Raw genomic sequence first — 21,984 nt, 5'->3', positions numbered from 1 at the left:
ATCGCTTGCACACTGCTCCTTGGGATGTTTAAAGCTTGGGAAATCTTTTTGTATCCAAATCCGGCTTTAAACTTCTTCACAACAGTATCTCGGACATGCCTGGTGTGTTCCTTGTTCTTCATGATGCCTGCGCTTTTAACGGACCTCTGAGACTATCACAGTGCAGGTGCATTTATACGGAGACTTGATTACACACAGGTGGATTGTATTTATCATCATTAGTCATTTAGGTCAACATTGGATCATTCAGAGATCCTCACTGAACTTCTGGAGAGAGTTTCCTGCACTGAAGGTAAAGGGGCTGAATAATTTTGCACGCCCAATTTTTCAGTTTTTGATTTGTTAAAAAAGTTTGAAATATCCAATAAATGTCGTTCCACTTCATGATTGTGTCCCACTTGTTGTTGATTCTTCACAAAAAAAATACAGTTTTATATCTTTATGTTTGAAGCCTGAAATGTGGCAAAAGGTCGCAAAGTTCAAGGGGGCCGAATACTTTCGCAAGGCACTGTACCTGCTGCCTCTGACCGTAGTATGGGGGCTGGCTTACTAGTGCTCTTGCATGCCATCCCTAGGAGGGGTGCATCATGTCGTGCCAGGAATTTTTCACTATACTCGTCAGTGACTCAACCCGTCGTGATCTTCCTGTCCAGTTTTGTGCTCCCTTGTGCTCCTACGGTGGAGAAGATCTTCGTGGGCTATACTCAGCCTTGTCTCAGGGTAGTAAGTTGGCGGTCTGTTGATATACCTCTAGTGGTGTGGGGGCTGTGCTTTGGCAAAGTGGGTGTGGTTCTATCCTGCCTGGTTGGCCATGTCCGGGGGTATCGTTGGACAGGTCCAGTTTCCCCCGACACCCTGTCTCAGCCTCCAGTATCTATGCTGCAATAGTCTATGTGCTGGGGGGCTAGGTATCTGGTGTCCTGGGTGTACTTAAGTCTCTCGCTCGCTCTACCTCTGAATGCTCGACAATGAAAAGCCAACTGACATTTACTCTTGAGGTGCTGACCTGTTGCACCCTCTACAACCACTATTATTTGACCCTGCTGGTCATCTATGAACGTTTGAACATCTTGAAGAACAATCTGGCCTTAAATGGCTATGTACTCTCATAATCTCCACCCGGCACAGCCAGAAGAGGACTGGCCCACCCCTCAGAGCCTGGTTCCTCTCTACCCAGCACAGCTAGAAGAGGACTGGCCCACCCCTCAGAGCCTGGTTCCTCTCTACCCAGCACAGCTAGAAGAGGACTGGCCCACCCCTCAGAGCCTGGTTCCTCTCTACCCAGCACAGCTAGAAGAGGACTGGCCCACCCCTCAGAGCCTGGTTCCTCTCTACCCGGCACAGCTAGAAGAGGACTGGCCCACCCCTCAGAGCCTGGTTCCTCTCTACCCGGCACAGCCAGAAGAGGACCGGCCACCCCTCAGAGCCTGGTTCCTCTCTACCCGGCACAGCTAGAAGAGGACTGGCCACCCCTCAGAGCCTGGTTCCTCTCTACCCGGCACAGCCAGAAGAGGACCGGCCACCCCTCAGAGCCTGGTTCCTCTCTACCCGGTACAGCCAGAAGAGGACCGGCCACCCTTTAGAGCCTGGTTCCTCTCCACCCGGCACAGCCAGAAGAGGACTGGCCCACCCTTTAGAGCCTGGTTCCTCTCCACCCGGCACAGCCAGAAGAGGACTGGCCCACCCCTCAGAGCCTGGTTCCTCTCTACCCGGCACAGCTAGAAGAGGACTGGCCACCCCTCAGAGCCTGGTTCCTCTCTACCCGGCACAGCCAGAAGAGGACCGGCCACCCCTCAGAGCCTGGTTCCTCTCTACCCGGCACAGCTAGAAGAGGACCGGCCACCCCTCATAGCCTGGTTCATCTCTACCCAGCACAGCCAGAAGAGGACCGGCCCACCCCTCAGAGCCTGGTTCCTCTCTACCCGGCACAGCTAGAAGAGGACCGGCCACCCCTCAGAGCCTGGTTCCTCTCTAGGTTTCTTCCCAGGTTCCTGCCTTTCTAGGGAGTTTTTCTGCTGATGTAAAAAAAAAAAAAAAGGCCTTAGAAATACATTTGAATTGATCTGACTCTGGGTAAATAAAAAAGGCATTATTGCCAACATCTCATACTAACCCTTTAATGGGGGAGGGGGATCCCTTTCAGTGTGTTTTCTTTTAATATAAATGAAAATATCATAGGTGGATAAAATGGTTGAAAAATGTTCAATTTTTACTTAATTCAGGAAAGGACATATGCAATGTTAACACTGTTACCTAGAAACATTCAGAGTTTTCGAAGACAATTCATCATACATTTCAGAGGTACTAAACACTCCTGAGAGGAAAGCGCAGAGTTTCAGTTATGACTTAAGACTTCTAGAACACTGGTTCAAATGGAGTCCAAAATGTTAGGGGAGGTTCTAGAACACTGGTTCAAATGGAGTCCAAACTGTTAGGGAAGGTTCTAGAACACTGGTTCAAATGGAGTCCAAACTGTTAGGGGAGGTTCTAGAACACTGGTTCAAATGGAGTCCAAACTGTTGGGGGAGGTTCTAGAACACTGGTTCAAATGGAGTCCAAACTGTTAAGGGAGGTTCTAGAACACTGGTTCAAATGGAGTCCAAACTGTTAGGGGAGGTTCTAGAACACTGGTTCAAATGGAGTCCAAACTGTTAGGGGAGGTTCTAGAACACTGGTTCAAATGGAGTCCAAACTGTTAGGGGAGGTTCTAGAACACTGGTTGAAATGGAGTCCAAACTGTTAGCGGAGGTGTGTGTATGTGTGTCAAACAGCTTCAAATCAACGCCTTGCTTGGACATTACAGACTAGTGGATAATCGAACAGTGACATGTTGTTGTTGTTGCCGTGGCCACATTTCAGTATCAAGAGTGTTGTATTTATTAGTGTACACCATAGCAAAAATGTTTTGCAACGACAAAGCAATTGCTTTTCTTAAAATCGGGGAAGTTCAGGGGGTGTATTCATTATGACGAATTATGTTTCAAAACGTTTTGCAACAGAAACGGTTTACTCCAAACGCTTTGCAACGGAGAAAAAAAAAACCTAGAGTTTCTATTGGACAATTCAGGTAAGGTCCCTCCCCGTTTCAATTCGTTTGGTTCTTAAGGAGGTAAAAAAATGGTTTCCGTTGCTAAGGTGTAATGAATAAACCACCTTTCTTTTCCTGTACATTATCTTCCGTTCGGTGCCTAATGAATATGACCCAAGTTTCTGTCACAGCAATACGAGTGTATTCATACCGAAGCTCATTATTGTCCAGAGGAAATTAGAATAGCCCCAAAAGGGTAAATTAGAGCATATATAACCTACAACACTGAGTAGCTTTAAATAAAAAAATAAATAAAAAACAGATTGTTCACATTATATATCAGTGTCAAATCATATCTGTTCATTTGATAGTTACAGGCTATTGTTACTAGTCTGCCGTGGTTGTACCTGTTAACTAGTCTGCCGTGGTTGTACCTGTTAACTAGTCTGCCGTGGTTGTACTAGTCTGCCGTGGTTGTACCTGTTAACTAGTCTGCCGTGGTTGTACCTGTTAACTAGTCTGCCGTGGTTGTACCTGTAACTAGTCTGCCGTGGTTGTACCTGTAACTAGTCTGCCGTGGTTGTATCTGTAACTAGTCTGCCATGGTTGTACCTGTTAACTAGTCTGCCGTGGTTGTACCTGTAACTAGTCTGCCGTGGTTGTACCTGTAACTAGTCTGCCATGGTTGTACCTGTAACTAGTCTGCCATGGTTGTACCTGTAACTAGTCTGCCGTGGTTGTACCTGTAACTAGTCTACCGTGGTTGTACCTGTAACTAGTCTGCCGTGGTTGTACCTGTAACTAGTCTGTCATGGTTGTACCTGTAACTAGTCTACCGTGGTTGTACCTGTAACTAGTCTGCCGTGGTTGTACCTGTAACTAGTCTGCCATGGTTGTACCTGTAACTAGTCTGCCATGGTTGTACCTGTAACTAGTCTGCCGTGGTTGTACCTGTAACTAGTCTACCGTGGTTGTACCTGTAACTAGTCTGCCGTGGTTGTACCTGTAACTAGTCTGCCGTGGTTGTACCTGTAACTAGTCTGCCGTGGTTGTACCTGTTAACTAGTCTGCCATGGTTGTACCTGCTGCTGCTGCAATATGACTGTGTTCAAATAGGCCGTTATCCACAGGGCTGTCTGTGCCAAAAGGAGAGCAAAATACAATACAATAGATATGCCATTTATAATAATACTAATATACAAAACATTAAGAACACCTGCTCTTTCCATGACATAGACTGAGCAGGTGAATCCAGGTGAATCCAGGTGAAATCTATAATCCCTTATTGACGCCACTTGTCAAATCCACTTCAATCAGTGTAGATGAAGGGGAGGAGACGGGTTAAACCTTGAGACATTTGACACATGGATCGTGTATGCGTGCCATTCAGAGGGGGTGAATGGGCAAGATAAAATATTTTAGTTGCCCTTTTGAACGGGGTTATGGTATTAGACGCCAGGCGCACCGGTTTGAGTGTGTCAAGAACTGCAATGCTGCTGGGGTTTTTCCACACTGAACAGTTTCCCCCCTGTGCATCAAGAATGGTCCACCAACCAAGAAGAACATCCAGCCCAATGGTTGTTCTGAGGGTAAAGGAGGGAGGAGGGGGAGCAACACAATATCAGTGTGTTTGTAATGTTTTGTAACTCAGAGTATATATTATTATTATTATAATATGATATATTATACTATTCTTACAGAACTCCTGATACAAACGTAATGCCTTAAAATAAAATAAGATAAGTTATTTAATAGGGAGGGAGTCCATCGTTTTTACTGTACAGAAACCGACAGTACATTATGTGTATACTAGTACTATATAGTACATCAAATCTGCACTATGCAGTAGATTTGTTACTTGATTTAAGCATATTTCTCTTCATGGAGGGAGGGGGGGGGGGGGGGGGGCTTCTGAACAAGCCGAAGTGACATCACAATAAATGCTCAGAATTTATTGGTTCAGTCCAGTGACTGACTTCCCAAATGAACCCATAAGAAAACAGGATATTTGTTCATGTTTATTTTTTTGTATATCCACAATGTGGAACAAAGGAGTTTTATACACAAGTTAATTGTTTCTATCTAACAGTATATAGCACATAGCTCGGCTAAACCTGCTCTGAGATGTACCACTACGAAGCAGGATCAATGAGTTAGCCGGCTAACTGAACGGGCACGTTCTAGATGACTCAACAAAAACACATATCGAAATGGAAGCTTTCTTTATGAACGAGACAATCAATAGTTATATCATGTTAATCAAAGTTAGCTGACTAATTAATTAATTAAATTGATCCTGTTTTGTAGTAGATCCCTGAAGGTTAAACCAGGCTATAAGAATCGGTTCTGCCTCACTTTGGAAGAAAACTAAGCTGGTCATTGGTTCTATCACTGGAATATTGTAACGAGTTGAAGAGAGCAACATGACATCATGATTATTGCAGAACAACTCGAGGTAAAGAGAAATGATGGATTCGGTATCGTCCGTTTAGATTTTACCAGATGAATCTGATTCCGTAGTAATTGCTAGTATATTCTGTTCAACCACAATAGGCCTAAAAATATCAATAAAAACATTGATCGAGTCTTACAGTAATCAAAACTCATTTTTGATTCGCGTCCTCCCTATTACAGTACTGAGCCCTAATGGGCCCCGCCCAAAAGTAGTGCACTAAATAGGGAATAGGACTCCACGCGAGACACAGCCGTTTGGCGCAGTCGGTCTGTTCCGTCCCGACTGTCACCATAGTAACCCACCAGGTTCAACAGCACTCCAGGTGGCAGTTGGGACACTGTCGTCGTTTGTAACAATGCTCCATAAATCATCTACACCGTTTACAATATATACCTGTACATGATGCAGCATCACGCTAGTCTCAATATTCACGTCGTTATTGAAGACAATCCCTAAAACCCCATCTGAAGCCATCTAAAACCGGAACACAGGTTACGGAGTTGGCAGAAAGGAGAAAAACCTTCCTACATCCTACAAAGATTATTATTATTTTTCCTAAATAAAATAAAATGTTCAAACCAACCAACAGACAGTGAAACAACCTTCTGTACAGTGATGTAAACACCAAAATAAAGTGGCTTATCTTGAGATGAGAGTCACTAGAGGAGCTAGCTAGAACACAGAGACGGGCCAGTCAGAGCAGGGGTCAGGGTCACAGAGATGGGTCAGGGTCACAGAGATGGGTCCGTCAGAGCAGGGGGCCAGGGTCACAGAGACGGGCCAGTCAGAGCAGGGGTCAGGGTCACAGAGATGGGTCCGTCAGAGCAGGGGGTCAGGGTCACAGAGACAGGCCAGTCAGAGCAGGGGTCAGGGTCACAGAGATGGGTCCGTCAGAGCAGGGGGCCAGGGTCACAGAGACGGGCCAGTCAGAGCAGGGGTCAGGGTCACAGAGATGGGTCCGTCAGAGCAGGGGGCCAGGGTCACAGAGACGGGCCAGTCAGAGCAGGGGGCCAGGGTCACAGAGATGGGTCCGTCAGAGCAGGGGGCCAGGGTCACAGAGACAGGCCAGTCAGAGCAGGGGTCAGGGTCACAGAGATGGGTCCGTCAGAGCAGGGGGCCAGGGTCACAGAGACGGGCCAGTCAGAGCAGGGGGCCAGGGTCACAGAGATGGGTCCGTCAGAGCAGGGGGCCAGGGTCACAGAGACGGGCCAGTCAGAGCAGGGGGCCAGGGTCACAGAGACGGGTCAGTCAGAGCAGGGGCCAGGGTCACAGAGACAGGCCAGGGTCACAGAGACGGGTCAGGGTCACAGAGACAGGCCAGTCAGAGCAGGGGGCCAGGGTCACAGAGACGGGCCAGTCAGAGCAGGGGCCAGGGTCACAGAGACGGGTCAGTCCGAGCAGGGGCCAGGGTCACAGAGACGGGCCAGTCAGAGCAGGGGTCAGTCAGAGCAGGGGCTAGGGTCACAGAGACGGGCCAGTCAGAGCAGGGGGCAGTCAGAGCAGGGGGCCAGGGTCACAGAGATGGGTCAGTCAGAGCAGGGGTCAGGGTCACAGAGACAGGCCAGTCAGAGCAGGGGGCCAGGGTCACAGAGACGGGCCAGTCAGAGCAGGGGGCCAGGGTCACAGAGACGGGTCAGTCAGAGCAGGGGCCAGGGTCACAGAGACGGGCCAGTCAGAGCAGGGGGCCAGGGTCACAGAGACGAGCCAGTCAGAGCAGGGGGCCAGGGTCACAGAGACGGGCCAGTCAGAGCAGGGGGCCAGGGTCACAGAGACGGGTCAGTCAGAGCAGGGGCCAGGGTCACAGAGACAGGCCAGGGTCACAGAGACGGGTCAGGGTCACAGAGACAGGCCAGTCAGAGCAGGGGGCCAGGGTCACAGAGACGGGCCAGTCAGAGCAGGGGCCAGGGTCACAGAGACGGGTCAGTCCGAGCAGGGGCCAGGGTCACAGAGACGGGCCAGTCAGAGCAGGGGTCAGTCAGAGCAGGGGCTAGGGTCACAGAGACGGGCCAGTCAGAGCAGGGGGCAGTCAGAGCAGGGGGCCAGGGTCACAGAGATGGGTCAGTCAGAGCAGGGGTCAGGGTCACAGAGACAGGCCAGTCAGAGCAGGGGGCCAGGGTCACAGAGACGGGCCAGTCAGAGCAGGGGGCCAGGGTCACAGAGACGGGTCAGTCAGAGCAGGGGCCAGGGTCACAGAGACGGGCCAGTCAGAGCAGGGGGCCAGGGTCACAGAGACGAGCCAGTCAGAGCAGGGGGCCAGGGTCACAGAGACGGGCCAGTCAGAGCAGGGGCCAGGGTCACAGAGACGTGCCAGTCAGAGCAGGGGCCAGGGTCACAGAGACGTGCCAGTCAGAGCAGGGGCCAGGGTCACAGAGACGTGCCAGTCAGAGCAGGGGCCAGGGTCACAGAGACGTGCCAGTCAGAGCAGGGGCCAGGGTCACATTCAGGAGGCAAACGTTGTGGAACGTTGTAGATAGAAATGTTTAGAAAAGAGTTGACATGATTCCTTATTCTACATTTCAGAGAGACGTATTTGTTCTACATATTTATATCTGAAGGTTCAACAACGTTGTGCCCTCCCCTGCTGAATGCGTCCATAGTAACAGGGAGGAGAGGCCTGGGGGAAACTACAGGTCACAGACCAAGAGTTCAAGGGTCGAGCTCTCCCTCTACCGAAGAACACGGTCCCACAGAGTCCTAGCCGGGAAAGGAGGCTGAGGCTGCACAATTACAGAATCTTTCCCGAAGTTCCTAGGTTTTTCCCAGAAATCCCTCATTCCAATAAACTTCTAACCAGCCTATTGAAAAACCTGCGAACTCTGGGACAATTTTGGGAACCAAAGTTGTGGGACACAAAACAGGGTAGAGGTTGGGCTGTCATATCCACTTTATATCTGCTTCCTGGGGGCATCCTCCTCTCCACTAGGGGCTCTGGACTGCCTTCTGCCTTCAGTTATGTTAGGGCGGCTCCATTAGGGCTCAGTCTGGAGCCGCAGTCCCACTACAGTCGCTCGGGGCAGAACAGGCCAGAAGACAGAGTGACCTTGTTGTTACGAGGGACAGTATCCACGTTCCATGATCCATCCATCCACAGTTGATTCTTTGTTTTTAAATGTCGAAACAAGTAGTTAATTGATTATTAAAGTTTTCAGACCAACTTAAAAAATAACCATGCCTAAAAATAAATACCATTTCCCCCCAAAAAAAGGCTATTTTACATTTTTGCAAATCCAGAGTTTTTGTTGCTGAACAATTAAAAAGGAAAGCAGAGGAGTGTTTAGTTCAGTTTGTTACAGTGGCCGTCGTCACGGTGACCACATTCCTTCTTTTTATTTTTTTTTACACAGGGTTGGAACCACCCAGAGACTCCCGGAGACCGTCGGGACAGAGTAGGGGGGAGACCAGAGCAGGCGAACAGTGTGTGTGTGTGTGTGTGATGCTGACAGACATTTCTCCTCTTCCTCTTCTTCTTCTTCATCTTCTCATATTAGGCTGCTTATTGTGACGAAGCCTCTAGGGCACAGAGACGATTAGGGGTGCAGGCAGAACAGGCAAAGGATTGTGGGAAGGAAAGATCCCTCCTTCACAGTCAGCGCTAGATCAATAGTTGGAAGGGAGAGTTACCAATCCTTTAGTAGACACATTCTCTCTCTCTCTCTCTGTGTGTGTTGTATTGTGTGTGTTGTATTGTGTGTGTGTGTGTGTGTGTGTGTGTGTGTGTGTGTGTGTGTGTGTGTGTGTGTGTGTGTAGACAATGTAATAGTCTGTTCAGGACTTTAAGGTTAGTGGTCTATCCATGTCTTTTAAAGCTGTGTCAGTCCGTTTCAGCTCTGTAGCTTAATTCACTAGGTCAGTGCATCCATCCAGTCGGTGAAATTAAACTTGAGTTTCTGCCATCTCAGTCTCTGCTCCTCTTTCCCCGTCCTCCGTCTCCACCCTGACAACCGTCCCCGGCGTCTCCTGACGTCAGTGCCGCACCTCGTTAGCGAGGAGACCGTCCTCGCCGCTCTGGGAGAAAAAGGAGAATACGTTATTGTCCAATCACTTGCGGAGAAACTTATCTTTATGCTCACAACAACACGAGGACACACATACGAGGAGTTGGAAGTTAAGCTCCACCCCCCCGGGAGAAATTACAAGAATTTAAGCTCCTTGCTCAAAGGGCACGTCGGCAGGCTACCTGGAAGTCGGCCTCATTGAGGCTGTTCCCCACTTGGATGATCTCCTCGTCCTGCGAACCCTCGCTGACCCCGCTGCCAGCCGAACCCAGCTCGTCTAAACTGGGGTCCTGGAGGACTGAGGCAATGTACATCTGCTGTTGTTGGGAAAGAAGAAGAAGAGAGGAGGGATAGAAAGGAGGAGAAAGGTCAGTGTGAGAGATGGAGGGAGAGGTCGTCTAGGCTGAGGAAACGGTACTTACTGCTGACTTATTGGAGGGAGAGGCTGAGGAAACGGTACTTACTGCTGACTTATTGAAGGGAGAGGTCGTCTAGGCCGAGGAAACGGTACTTACTGCTGACTTATTGGAGGGAGAGGCTGAGGAAACGGTACTTACTGCTGACTTATTGAAGGGAGAGGTCGTCTAGGCCGAGGAAACGGTACTTACTGCTGACTTATTGAAGGGAGAGGTCGTCTAGGCTGAGGAAACGGTACTTACTGCTGACTTATTGAAGGGAGAGGTCGTCTAGGCCGAGGAAACGGTACTTACTGCTGACTTATTGAAGGGAGAGGTCGTCTAGGCTGAGGAAACGGTACTTACTGCTGACTTATTGAAGGGAGAGGTCGTCTAGGCTGAGGAAACGGTACTTACTGCTGACTTATTGGAGGGAGAGGCTGAGGAAACGGTACTTACTGCTGACTTATTGGAGGGAGAGGCTGAGGAAACGGTACTTACTGCTGACTTATTGAAGGGAGAGGTCGTCTAGGCCGAGGAAACGGTACTTACTGCTGACTTATTGGAGGGAGAGGCTGAGGAAACGGTACTTACTGCTGACTTATTGGAGGGAGAGGCTGAGGAAACGGTACTTACTGCTGACTTATTGAAGGGAGAGGTCGTCTAGGCCGAGGAAACGGTACTTACTGCTGACTTATTGGAGGGAGAGGCTGAGGAAACGGTACTTACTGCTGTCTTATTGAAGGGAGAGGTCGTCTAGGCTGAGGAAACGGTACTTACTGCTGACTTATTGAAGGGAGAGGTCGTCTAGGCCGAGGAAACGGTACTTACTGCTGACTTATTGGAGGGAGAGGCTGAGGAAACGGTACTTACTGCTGACTTATTGAAGGGAGAGGTCGTCTAGGCCGAGGAAACGGTACTTACTGCTGACTTATTGGAGGGAGAGGCTGAGGAAACGGTACTTACTGCTGACTTATTGAAGGGAGAGGTCGTCTAGGCCGAGGAAACGGTACTTACTGCTGACTCACTGAAGGGAGAGGTCGTCTAGGCCGAGGAAACGGTACTTACTGCTGACTTATTGAAGGGAGAGGTCGTCTAGGCTGAGGAAACGGTACTTACTGCTGACTTATTGAAGGGAGAGGTCGTCTAGGCCGAGGAAACGGTACTTACTGCTGACTTATTGAAGGGAGAGGTCGTCTAGGCTGAGGAAACGGTACTTACTGCTGACTTATTGAAGGGAGAGGCTGAGGAAACGGTACTTACTGCTGACTTATTGAAGGGAGAGGTCGTCTAGGCTGAGGAAACGGTACTTACTGCTGACTTATTGGAGAGAGAGGCTGAGGAAACGGTACTTACTGCTGACTTATTGAAGGGAGAGGTCGTCTAGGCTGAGGAAACGGTACTTACTGCTGACTTATTGAAGGGAGATGTCGTCTAGGCTGAGGAAACGGTACTTACTGCTGACTTATTGAAGGGAGAAGCTGAGGAAACGGTACTTACTGCTGACTTATTGAAGGGAGAGGCTGAGGAAACGGTACTTACTGCTGACTTATTGAAGGGAGAGGCTGAGGAAACGGTACTTACTGCTGACTTATTGAAGGGAGAGGCTGAGGAAACGGTACTTACTGCTGACTTATTGAAGGGAGAGGTCGTCTAGGCCGAGGAAACGGTACTTACTGCTGACTTATTGGAGGGAGAGGCAGAGGAAACGGTACTTACTGCTGACTTATTGAAGGGAGAGGTCGTCTAGGCTGAGGAAACGGTACTTACTGCTGACTTATTGAAGGGAGAGGTCGTCTAGGCTGAGGAAACGGTACTTACTGCTGACTTATTGAAGGGAGAGGTCGTCTAGGCTGCGGAAACGGTACTTACTGCTGACTTATTGAAGGGAGAAGCTGAGGAAACGGTACTTACTGCTGACTTATTGAAGGGAGAGGCTGAGGAAACGGTACTTACTGCTGACTTATTGAAGGGAGAAGTGCGTGCTGGACGACCATTCTCAACACCATCCACATTCTCTGCGTCAATCTGGGGTGGGGGGGGGGGGGCGTGCTGGACGACCATGGGGGGGGGGGGGGGGGCAAAGAGATGGGAGAAAATATAAACACACACAATTATAATACAGTTTACATACGCCTTAGCCAAATACATTTAAACTCAGTTTTGAGTTGACATTTAACCAGAGTAAAAACTCCCTGTCTAGGTCAGTTAGGTTCACCACTTTATTTTAAGAATGTGAAATGTCAGAATAATAGTAGAGAGAATGATTTATTTCAGCCTTTATTTCTTTCATCACATTCCCAGTGGGTCAGAAGTTTACATACACTCAATTAGTATTTGGAAGCATTGCCTTTAAATTGTTTAACTTGGGTCAAATGTTTCGGGTAGCCTTCCACAAGCTTCCCACAATAAGCTGGGTGAATTTTGGCCCATTCCTCCTGACAGAGCTGGTGTAACGGAGTCAGGTTTGTAGGCCTCCTTGCTCACTAAAGTGTCCATAGAGACAACCCTTTATAGAACACAGCTACAGTAACGTGTGTGCTCTGGCTTACACTATATATACACTAAAGTATGTGGACACCCCTTCAGATTAGTGGATTCGGCTATTTCAGCCACACCCGTTGCTGACGGGTGTATAAAATGGAGCACACAGCCATGTAATCTCCATAGACAAACATTGGTGGTAGAATGGCCCGTACTGAAGAGCTTAGTGACTTTTAACGTGGCACCGTCATACGATGCCACCTTTCCAACAAGTCAGTTTGTTAAAATGTCTTCCCTGCTAGAGCTGATTCGGTCAACTGTAAGTGCTGTTGTTGTGAAGTGGAAATGTCCAGGAGCAACAACATCATCTGTCCTCGGTTGCAACACTCACTACCGAGTTCCAAACTTCCTCTGGAAGCAACGTCAGCACAAGAACTGTTCGTCGAGAGATTCATGAAATGGGTTTCCATGGCCGAGCAGCCGCACACAAGCCTAAGATCACCTTGCGTAATGCGAAGCTTCGTCTGGAGTGGTGTAACGCCGCCATTGGACTCTGGAGCAGTGGAAACACGTTCTCTGGAGTGATGAATCACACTTCACCATCTGGCAGTCCGACAGACAAATATGGGTTTGGCGATGCCAGGAGAATACTACCTGCCCCAATCCACAGTGCCAACTGTACAGGAATAATGGTCTGAGGCTGTTTTTCATGGTTCGGGCCCCTTGGTTCCAGTGAAGGGAAATCTTAATGCTACAGCATCCAATTACATTCTTGACGATTCAGTGCTTCCAACTCTGTGGCAACAGTTTGGAGAAGGCCCTTTCCTGTGTCATGACGTTACCCTCTTTGGGTACAGCGAGCACTATTCTCCCTCCCTCTGCACCATCCCCCTCCCTCTGTCTCTCCTACACCCACACTGCTGCAACCTCAGGTCGTAAAATTCCTGGAGGAGAATCCTGCCTCATGGCCAGACAGTATAGAGAGAGTGAGTTTCATAAGAGAGAACAAATGAATTTCTTCCACAGCCTAGAACTGGAGAACATTCATGTTCTGGAGAAGGTATAAAAGATCGGTAAAATAATGAGCTACGAACTGGTCCGTTTGGTACAATTTTGTGAAACTCATGAGAGACATTACCATAACGCTGTTTATATAATAGCCTCAGATATGAGGTTTACATCTAATTGTTGTATAAAATGAATGAGTAAAGATTAAACTATTTGTGAAATTATGTAATGTGATTTTAGACTGTTTAACTCTTGAGAGAGTTAACTCAAGAGCCCCCTGAGCACAGGCAGGACCCGGCGTCATGGGACCGCCCCCTGAGCACAGGCAGGACCCGGCGTCATGGGACCGCCCCCTGAACACAGGCAGGACCCGGCGTCATGGGACCGCCCCCTGAGCACAGGCAGGACCCGGCGTCATGGGACCGCCCCCTGAGCACAGGCAGGACCCGGCGTCATGGGACCGCCCCCTGAGCACAGGCAGGACCCGGCGTCATGGGACCGCCCCCTGAGCACAGGCAGGACCCGGCGTCATGGGACCGCCCCCTGAGCAGGACGCGGCGTCATGGGACCGCCCCCTGAGCACAGGCAGGACCCGCCCCTTTTCTATGTTCCGAATAAAACCCCCACCTGGGTTTTCCATCTTCAGACCAGCTTACCTCGATAACGAGAGGGCCAAGGGTTGAGACCAGACTAGTACCTCTATCACAGAAGGAAATGAGGTTTAAGTAGATTGCTGAATCCTTTAACTATCCCACGTGGTCAAACTCTTAGACTATCGATACCGACAGAATAAGAACAAGTCTTTGACATCAATTGCTATTCAATGTGTTTCTATGGGCTATAGTTGTAAAGGCCAAATCAAGATTTTATCAAAATGTTGTTGTTTTGGGGGGGGGGTTCCCCCTAAAGGGGTCCTAAAATTCAAATAGCTAAACGTTCCATGTTATGACCATCTTAAAACAATTCCACGTGTGTTAGCTAGGAGAGTCTACAGGCAACAGACCGAAGAGCAGGCCAGTGTGAGGGAGAGAGAGAGGAGAGGGTAGGCAGAACTGTGTACATATGTTAGCTAGGATAGTCTACAGGCAACAGACTGAAGAGCAGGCCAGTGTGAGGGAGAGAGAGAGGAGAGGGTAGGCAGAACTGTGTACATATGTTAGCTAGGAGAGTCTACAGGCAACAGACCGAAGAGCAGGCCAGTGTGAGGGAGAGAGAGAGGAGAGGGTAGGCAGAACTGTGTACATATGTTAGCTAGGATAGTCTACAGGCAACAGACTGAAGAGCAGGCCAGTGTGAGGGAGAGAGAGAGGAGAGGGTAGGCAGAACTGTGTACATATGTTAGCTAGGATAGTCTACAGGCAACAGACTGAAGAGCAGGCCAGTGTGAGGGAGAGAGAGAGGAGAGGGTAGGCAGAACTGTGTACATATGTTAGCTAGGAGAGTCTACAGGCAACAGACTGAAGAGCAGGCCAGTGTGAGGGAGAGAGAGAGGAGAGGGTAGGCAGAACTGTGTACATATGTTAGCTAGGATAGTCTACAGGCAACAGACTGAAGAGCAGGCCAGTGTGAGGGAGAGAGAGAGGAGAGGGTAGGCAGAACTGTGTACATATGTTAGCTAGGAGAGTCTACAGGCAACAGACTGAAGAGCAGGCCAGTGTGAGGGAGAGAGAGAGGAGAGGGTAGGCAGAACTGTGTACATATGTTAGCTAGGAGAGTCTACAGGCAACAGACTGAAGAGCAGGCCAGTGTGAGGGAGAGAGAGAGGAGAGGGTAGGCAGAACTGTGTACATATGTTAACTAGGATAGTCTACAGGCAACAGACCGAAGAGCAGGCCAGTGTGAGGGAGAGAGAGAGGAGAGGGTAGGCAGAACTGTGTACATATGTTAGCTAGGAGAGTCTACAGGCAACAGACTGAAGAGCAGGCCAGTGTGAGGGAGAGAGAGAGGAGAGGGTAGGCAGAACTGTGTACATATGTTAGCTAGGAGAGTCTACAGGCAACAGACTGAAGAGCAGGCCAGTGTGAGGGAGAGAGAGAGGAGAGGGTAGGCAGAACTGTGTACATATGTTAGCTAGGAGAGTCTACAGGCAACAGACCGAAGAGCAGGCCAGTGTGAGGGAGAGAGAGAGGAGAGGGTAGGCAGAACTGTGTACATATGTTAGCTAGGATAGTCTACAGGCAACAGACCGAAGAGCAGGCCAGTGTGAGGGAGAGAGAGAGGAGAGGGTAGGCAGAACTGTGTACATATGTTAGCTAGGATAGTCTACAGGCAACAGACTGAAGAGCAGGCCAGTGTGAGGGAGAGAGAGAGGAGAGGGTAGGCAGAACTGTGTACATATGTTAGCTAGGAGAGTCTACAGGCAACAGACTGAAGAGCAGGCCAGTGTGAGGGAGAGGGAGAGGAGAGGGTAGGCAGAACTGTGTACATATGTTAGCTAGGATAGTCTACAGGCAACAGACTGAAGAGCAGGCCAGTGTGAGGGAGAGAGAGAGGAGAGGGTAGGCAGAACTGTGTACATATGTTAGCTAGGAGAGTCTACAGGCAACAGACTGAAGAGCAGGCCAGTGTGAGGGAGAGAGAGAGGAGAGGGTAGGCAGAACTGTGTACATATGTTAGCTAGGAGAGTCTACAGGCAACAGACTGAAGAGCAGGCCAGTGTGAGGGAGAGAGAGAGGAGAGGGTAGGCAGAACTGTGTACATATGTTAACTAGGATAGTCTACAGGCAACAGACCGAAGAGCAGGCCAGTGTGAGGGAGAGAGAGAGGAGAGGGTAGGCAGAACTGTGTACATATGTTAGCTAGGAGAGTCTACAGGCAACAGACTGAAGAGCAGGCCAGTGTGAGGGAGAGAGAGAGGAGAGGGTAGGCAGAACTGTGTACATATGTTAGCTAGGAGAGTCTACAGGCAACAGACTGAAGAGCAGGCCAGTGTGATGGAGAGAGAGAGGAGAGGGTAGGCAGAACTGTGTACATATGTTAGCTAGGATAGTCTACAGGCAACAGACTGAAGAGCAGGCCAGTGTGAGGGAGAGAGAGAGGAGAGGGTAGGCAGAACTGTGTACATATGTTAGCTAGGAGAGTCTACAGGCAACAGACTGAAGAGCAGGCCAGTGTGAGGGAGAGAGAGAGGAGAGGGTAGGCAGAACTGTGTACATATGTTAGCTAGGATAGTCTACAGGCAACAGACTGAAGAGCAGGCCAGTGTGAGGGAGAGAGAGAGAGGAGAGGGTAGGCAGAACTGTGTACATATGTTAACTAGGAGAGTCAACAGGCAACAGACTGAAGAGCAGGCCAGTGTGAGGGAGAGAGAGAGGAGAGGGTAGGCAGAACTGTGTACATATGTTAGCTAGGAGAGTCTACAGGCAACAGACTGAAGAGCAGGCCAGTGTGAGGGAGAGAGAGAGGAGAGGGTAGGCAGAACTGTGTACATATGTTAGCTAGGAGAGTCTACAGGCAACAGACTGAAGAGCAGGCCAGTGTGAGGGAGAGAGAGAGAGGAGAGGGTAGGCAGAACTGTGTACATATGTTAACTAGGAGAGTCAACAGGCAACAGACTGAAGAGCAGGCCAGTGTGAGGGAGAGAGAGAGGAGAGGGTAGGCAGAACTGTGTACATATGTTAGCTAGGAGAGTCTACAGGCAACAGACTGAAGAGCAGGCCAGTGTGAGGGAGAGAGAGAGGAGAGGGTAGGCAGAACTGTGTACATATGTTAGCTAGGAGAGTCTACAGGCAACAGACTGAAGAGCAGGCCAGTGTGAGGGAGAGAGAGAGAGGAGAGGGTAGGCAGAACTGTGTACATATGTTAACTAGGAGAGTCAACAGGCAACAGACTGAAGAGCAGGCCAGTGTGAGGGAGAGAGAGAGGAGAGGGTAGGCAGAACTGTGTACATATGTTAGCTAGGAGAGTCTACAGGCAACAGACTGAAGAGCAGGCCAGTGTGAGGGAGAGAGAGAGAGGAGAGGGTAGGCAGAACTGTGTACATATGTTAACTAGGAGAGTCAACAGGCAACAGACTGAAGAGCAGGCCAGTGTGAGGGAGAGAGAGAGGAGAGGGTAGGCAGAACTGTGTACATATGTTAGCTAGGAGAGTCTACAGGCAACAGACTGAAGAGCAGGCCAGTGTGAGGGAGAGAGAGAGGAGAGGGTAGGCAGAACTGTGTACATATGTTAGCTAGGAGAGTCTACAGGCAACAGACTGAAGAGCAGGCCAGTGTGAGGGAGAGAGAGAGAGGAGAGGGTAGGCAGAACTGTGTACATATGTTAACTAGGAGAGTCAACAGGCAACAGACTGAAGAGCAGGCCAGTGTGAGGGAGAGAGAGAGGAGAGGGTAGGCAGAACTGTGTACATATGTTAGCTAGGAGAGTCTACAGGCAACAGACTGAAGAGCAGGCCAGTGTGAGGGAGAGAGAGAGGAGAGGGTAGGCAGAACTGTGTACATATGTTAGCTAGGATAGTCTACAGGCAACAGACTGAAGAGCAGGCCAGTGTGAGGGAGAGAGAGAGGAGAGGGTAGGCAGAACTGTGTACATATGTTAACTAGGATAGTCTACAGGCAACAGACCGAAGAGCAGGCCAGTGTGAGGGAGAGAGAGAGGAGAGGGTAGGCAGAACTGTGTACATATGTTAACTAGGAGAGTCAACAGGCAACAGACTGAAGAGCAGGCCAGTGTGAGGGAGAGAGAGAGGAGAGGGTAGGCAGAACTGTGTACATATGTTAGCTAGGAGAGTCAACAGGCAACAGACTGAAGAGCAGGCCAGTGTGAGGGAGAGAGAGAGGAGAGGGTAGGCAGAACTGTGTACATATGTCTTGGTAAGCTGTATCTTACAATGTTTCGTCTTGAATGCCTCTCAAACAGTAGAGCCTAAAGTTCACCTCATCCCCTCTGGTTTGATTTAAAATGACACAACTTTCCCCGGGGCCTTCGTAGCTCATTATCTGGTTAGGATACAACAAGGAAAATAATCTGTTTTGTGATAACTGCACTGTCATTTTATTTTGTGGGGAAAACATTGGGATTTTTCTTAACGTTAAACGATCCCAACGTTGTTTTAACATGTAAACGTTAACACCTCTAGAACCTAAGTTTCCTCCAATGAGATTTTAAGATTGCAATAATATACTCTTGTCTATAAATGCATAATTTATGCATAATTTGTCTCATATTGCATTCGGGATCCTTACGGTACAAGATATTGTGTTCTCAATTACTTTCCTGGCTCAATTCATAAAATATAAAACACTTCAACATTATAAATAAGAAGAGACTCTCTGGCGAGTGTTTTTTGTACCTTGTAGTTGTGAGCGCTGAGATATTTGAAGTGTCCGAAACAGACATGGGACAAGCAGACGATGATGGTGATGATCAGAACGATGAAGGTAAACATAGAGGTAGGGGCTGAGAAACCTGAAAGGGAAGAGAATCAACATGTCAGTAGGATGCGTTCCCTATGGTCCCTAGTCAAAAGCAGTGCACTACATCGGGAATAGGGTGCCATTTGTGGTTCAGTGGTCTGAGGTACTGCATCTCGGTGCTAGAGGCGTCACTACAGACCTTGGTTCAGAGGGGCGTCACTACATACCTTGGTTCAGAGGGGCGTCACTACAGACCCTGGTTCAGTGGTCTGAGGTACTGCATCTCAGTGGTAGAGGTGTCACTACAGACCCTGGTTCAGTGGTCTGAGGTACTGCATCTCAGTGCTAGAGGCGTCACTACAGACCCCGGTTCAGAGGGGCGTCACTACAGACCCTGGTTCATTGGTCTGAGGTACTGCATCTCAGTGCTAGAGGTGTCACTACAGACCCTGGTTCAGTGGTCTGAGGTACTGCATCTCAGTGCTAGAGGCGTCACTACAGACCCCGGTTCAGAGGGGCGTCACTACAGACCCTGGTTCATTGGTCTGAGGTACTGCATCTCAGTGCTAGAGGCGTGACTACAGACCCTGGTTCAGTGGTCTGAGGTACTGCATCTCAGTGCTAGAGGCATCACTACAGACGATGGTTCGATTCCAGGCTGTATCATAAACGGCTGCGATTGGGAATCCCATTGGGCGGCGTACAATTGGCCCAGCGTCATTAGGGTTTTCCCGGGGTAGGCCGCCATTGTAAATAAGAATTTGTTCTTAACTGACTTGAAAAGTTAAATAAAGGTTCAATAAATTAACGTGACACACCCTATAAATATGAGATAGCCAGGTTGTGACCCAGAACGGCCACTAGATGGCGACCTCGTACCTGTGCGGAGAGTGGAGAAGAACAGGAGCCAGAAGAGACAGAGGATAGGTGCTGCCACCACCTGGTTGACGGCCCCAGAGTGGATCTTCTTGTCCAGCTTGGAGGGAAGGTAGGCATAGTACATGTTGTAGCGATCTGCCAGGTGCTTCAACAGCATGTACATCAGACCTGGAGCGAGGGAGGGAGGGGGGAGCAGAAAGAGAGGAGAGGGAGGAAGGTGGAGGAGAGAGAGAGAGAGGAGAGGGAGGAAGGTGGAGGAGAGAGAGAGGGAGAAGAGGAAGGAAGGTGGAGGAGAGAGAGGAGAGGGAGGAAGGTGGAGGAGAGAGAGAGAGAGGAGAGGGAGGAAGGTGGAGGGGAGAGAGGAGAGGGAGGAAGGTGGAGGGGAGAGAGGAGAGGGAGGAAGGTGGAGGGGAGAGAGGAGAGGGAGGAAGGTGGAGAGAGAGAGAGGGAGGAAGGTGGAGAGAGAGAGGAGAGGGAGGAAGGTGGAGGAGAGAGAGAGAGAAGGTGGAGGAGAGGGGGAGGAAGGTGGAGGAGAGAGGAGAGAGGAGGAAGAGGAGAGGGAGGAAGGTGGAGGGGAGAGAGGAGAGAGGAGAGGAAGGTGGAGGAGAGGGAGAGGGAGGAAGGTGGAGGAGAGGGAGAGGGAGGAAGGTGGAGGAGAGGGAGAGGGAGGAAGGTGGAGGAGAGAGAGAGGGAGAAAGGTGGAGAGAGAGAGGGAGGAAGGTGGAGGAGAGAGAGAGAGGAAGGAAGGTGGAGGAGAGAGAGAGAGAGAGGAAGGAAGGTGGAGGAGAGAGAGAGGAGAGGGAGGAAGGTGGAGGAGAGAGAGAGAGGAGAGGGAGGAAGGTGGAGGAGAGAGAGAGAGGAGAGGGAGGAAGGTGGAAAAGAGAGAGAGGAGAAGGAGGAAGGTGGAGGAGAGAGAGAGAGGAGAAGGAGGAAGGTGGAAAGAGAGAGAGGAGAGGGAGGAAGGCAGAGAAGAGAAAGAGTGCAAGTGAGCAAAAGAGAGAAAGAGGGAGGGAGAGAGAGCAAGAAAGTGGGAGGAGAGCGAGAAAGAGGAGCAGAGACAGACAGTGAGTCTAACTATCTTCTCCATACAGGACCCTACAGGGACAATACAGGCGTCCTCTCCCTCTTCATTATGGGCGGCAGGAAGCCTAGTGGTTAGAGTGTTGGACTAGTAACCGGAAAGTTGCAAGATCGAATCCCCGAGCTGACAAGGTAAAAATCTGTCGTTCTGCCCCAGTTAGTTAACCCACTGTTCCTAGGTCGTCATTGAAAATAAGAATTTGTTCTTGACTGACTTGCCTAGTTAAAGAAAGATAAAATACATTTTTTTAACAAGTATACAAAATGTGTTCATACACGCAATATTGACTGTCAAACATTGCTTTTATCGCTACTCTCTTAGCTGTAAAGGTGCAGTCATGACCGACTGTCACTGTGCTGTTTAATCTCTACGGCAGTGATACTCAGAGGCTGTGTGATAGAAACCAGTGTTACTCTGAGGCTGTGTGATAGAAACCAGTGATACTCTGAGGCAGTGTGATAGAAACCAGTGGTACTCAGAGGCTGTGTGATAGAAACCAGTGATACTCTGAGGCTGTGTGAAATAGTCAGACTGACCAGCTTGTTCTTCCAGGAGAAATTAAAAAGATTCATATCCACTTTCTTTTAGCTGTGAGCCGCTCCAATAGCTAAACACATGAAACAGCAGAAACCCCCATCACTGTCTACCCCCCCAGCTCCCCATCACTGTCTACCCCCCCAGCTCCTCATCACTGTCTACCCCCCCAGCTCCTCATCACTGTCTACCCCCCAGCTCCTCATCACTGTCTACCCCCCCAGCTCCCCATCACTGTCTACCAACCAGCTACTCATCACTGTCTACCCCCCAGCTCCTCATCACTGTCTACCCCGCCAGCTCCTCATCACTGTCTACCCCCCCAGCTCCTCATCACTGTCTACCCCCCCAGCTCCTCATCACTGTCTACCCCCCAGCTCCTCATCACTGTCTACCCCCCAGCTCCTCATCACTGTCTACCCCCCAGCTCCTCATCACTGTCTACCCCCCAGCTCCTCATCACTGTCTACCACCCCAGCTCCTCATCACTGTCTACCACCCCAGCTCCTGATCACTGTCTATCCACCAGCTCCTCATCACTGTCTACCCCCCAGCTCCTCATCACTGTCTACCCCCCAGCTCCTCATCACTGTCTACCCCCCAGCTCCTCATCACTGTCTACCCCCCAGATCCTCATCACTGTCTACCCCCCAGCTCCTCATCACTGTTTACCACCCCAGCTCCTCATCACTGTCTACCCCCCAGCTCCCCAACACTGTCTACCCCCCAGCTCCCCAACACTGTCTACCCCACAGCTCCTCAACACTGTCT

General features: G+C 49.7%; 2 protein-coding genes across 8 annotated transcripts in view; one reads left to right on the top strand and one right to left on the bottom strand.

The window, feature by feature from the left end:
• Positions 1–6,364: 6,364 nt before the first annotated feature.
• On the top strand, positions 6,365–7,474 carry LOC139367827 (uncharacterized). Its single transcript, XM_071106166.1, has one exon. The coding sequence runs from the start codon at positions 6,365–6,367 to the stop codon at positions 7,472–7,474; it is 1,110 nt and encodes a 369-aa protein (XP_070962267.1).
• A 1,107-nt stretch (positions 7,475–8,581) lies between these two features.
• Positions 8,582–21,984, bottom strand: part of LOC139367882 (CSC1-like protein 2) — a 96,410-nt gene continuing 83,007 nt past the window's right edge. For all 7 annotated transcript variants that reach the window (XM_071106235.1, XM_071106238.1, XM_071106234.1 and 4 more), the window contains 5 exons: positions 19,599–19,766; positions 18,656–18,771; positions 11,830–11,901; positions 9,661–9,795; positions 8,582–9,488 (listed from right to left, as the gene is read on the bottom strand). In XM_071106235.1, the coding sequence (XP_070962336.1) occupies positions 9,447–9,488; positions 9,661–9,795; positions 11,830–11,901; positions 18,656–18,771; positions 19,599–19,766 (533 nt within the window). In that variant the 3' untranslated portion in view covers positions 8,582–9,446. The remainder of the gene's footprint in view (positions 9,489–9,660; positions 9,796–11,829; positions 11,902–18,655; positions 18,772–19,598; positions 19,767–21,984) is intronic.

This window comes from Oncorhynchus clarkii, chromosome 16 (genome assembly GCF_045791955.1).
Source record: "Oncorhynchus clarkii lewisi isolate Uvic-CL-2024 chromosome 16, UVic_Ocla_1.0, whole genome shotgun sequence".
Classification (NCBI taxonomy): Eukaryota; Metazoa; Chordata; class Actinopteri; order Salmoniformes; family Salmonidae; genus Oncorhynchus; species Oncorhynchus clarkii.
The sequence above is the reverse complement of the archived record's forward strand: the minus strand, read 5'-3'. Positions and strand labels throughout refer to the sequence as shown.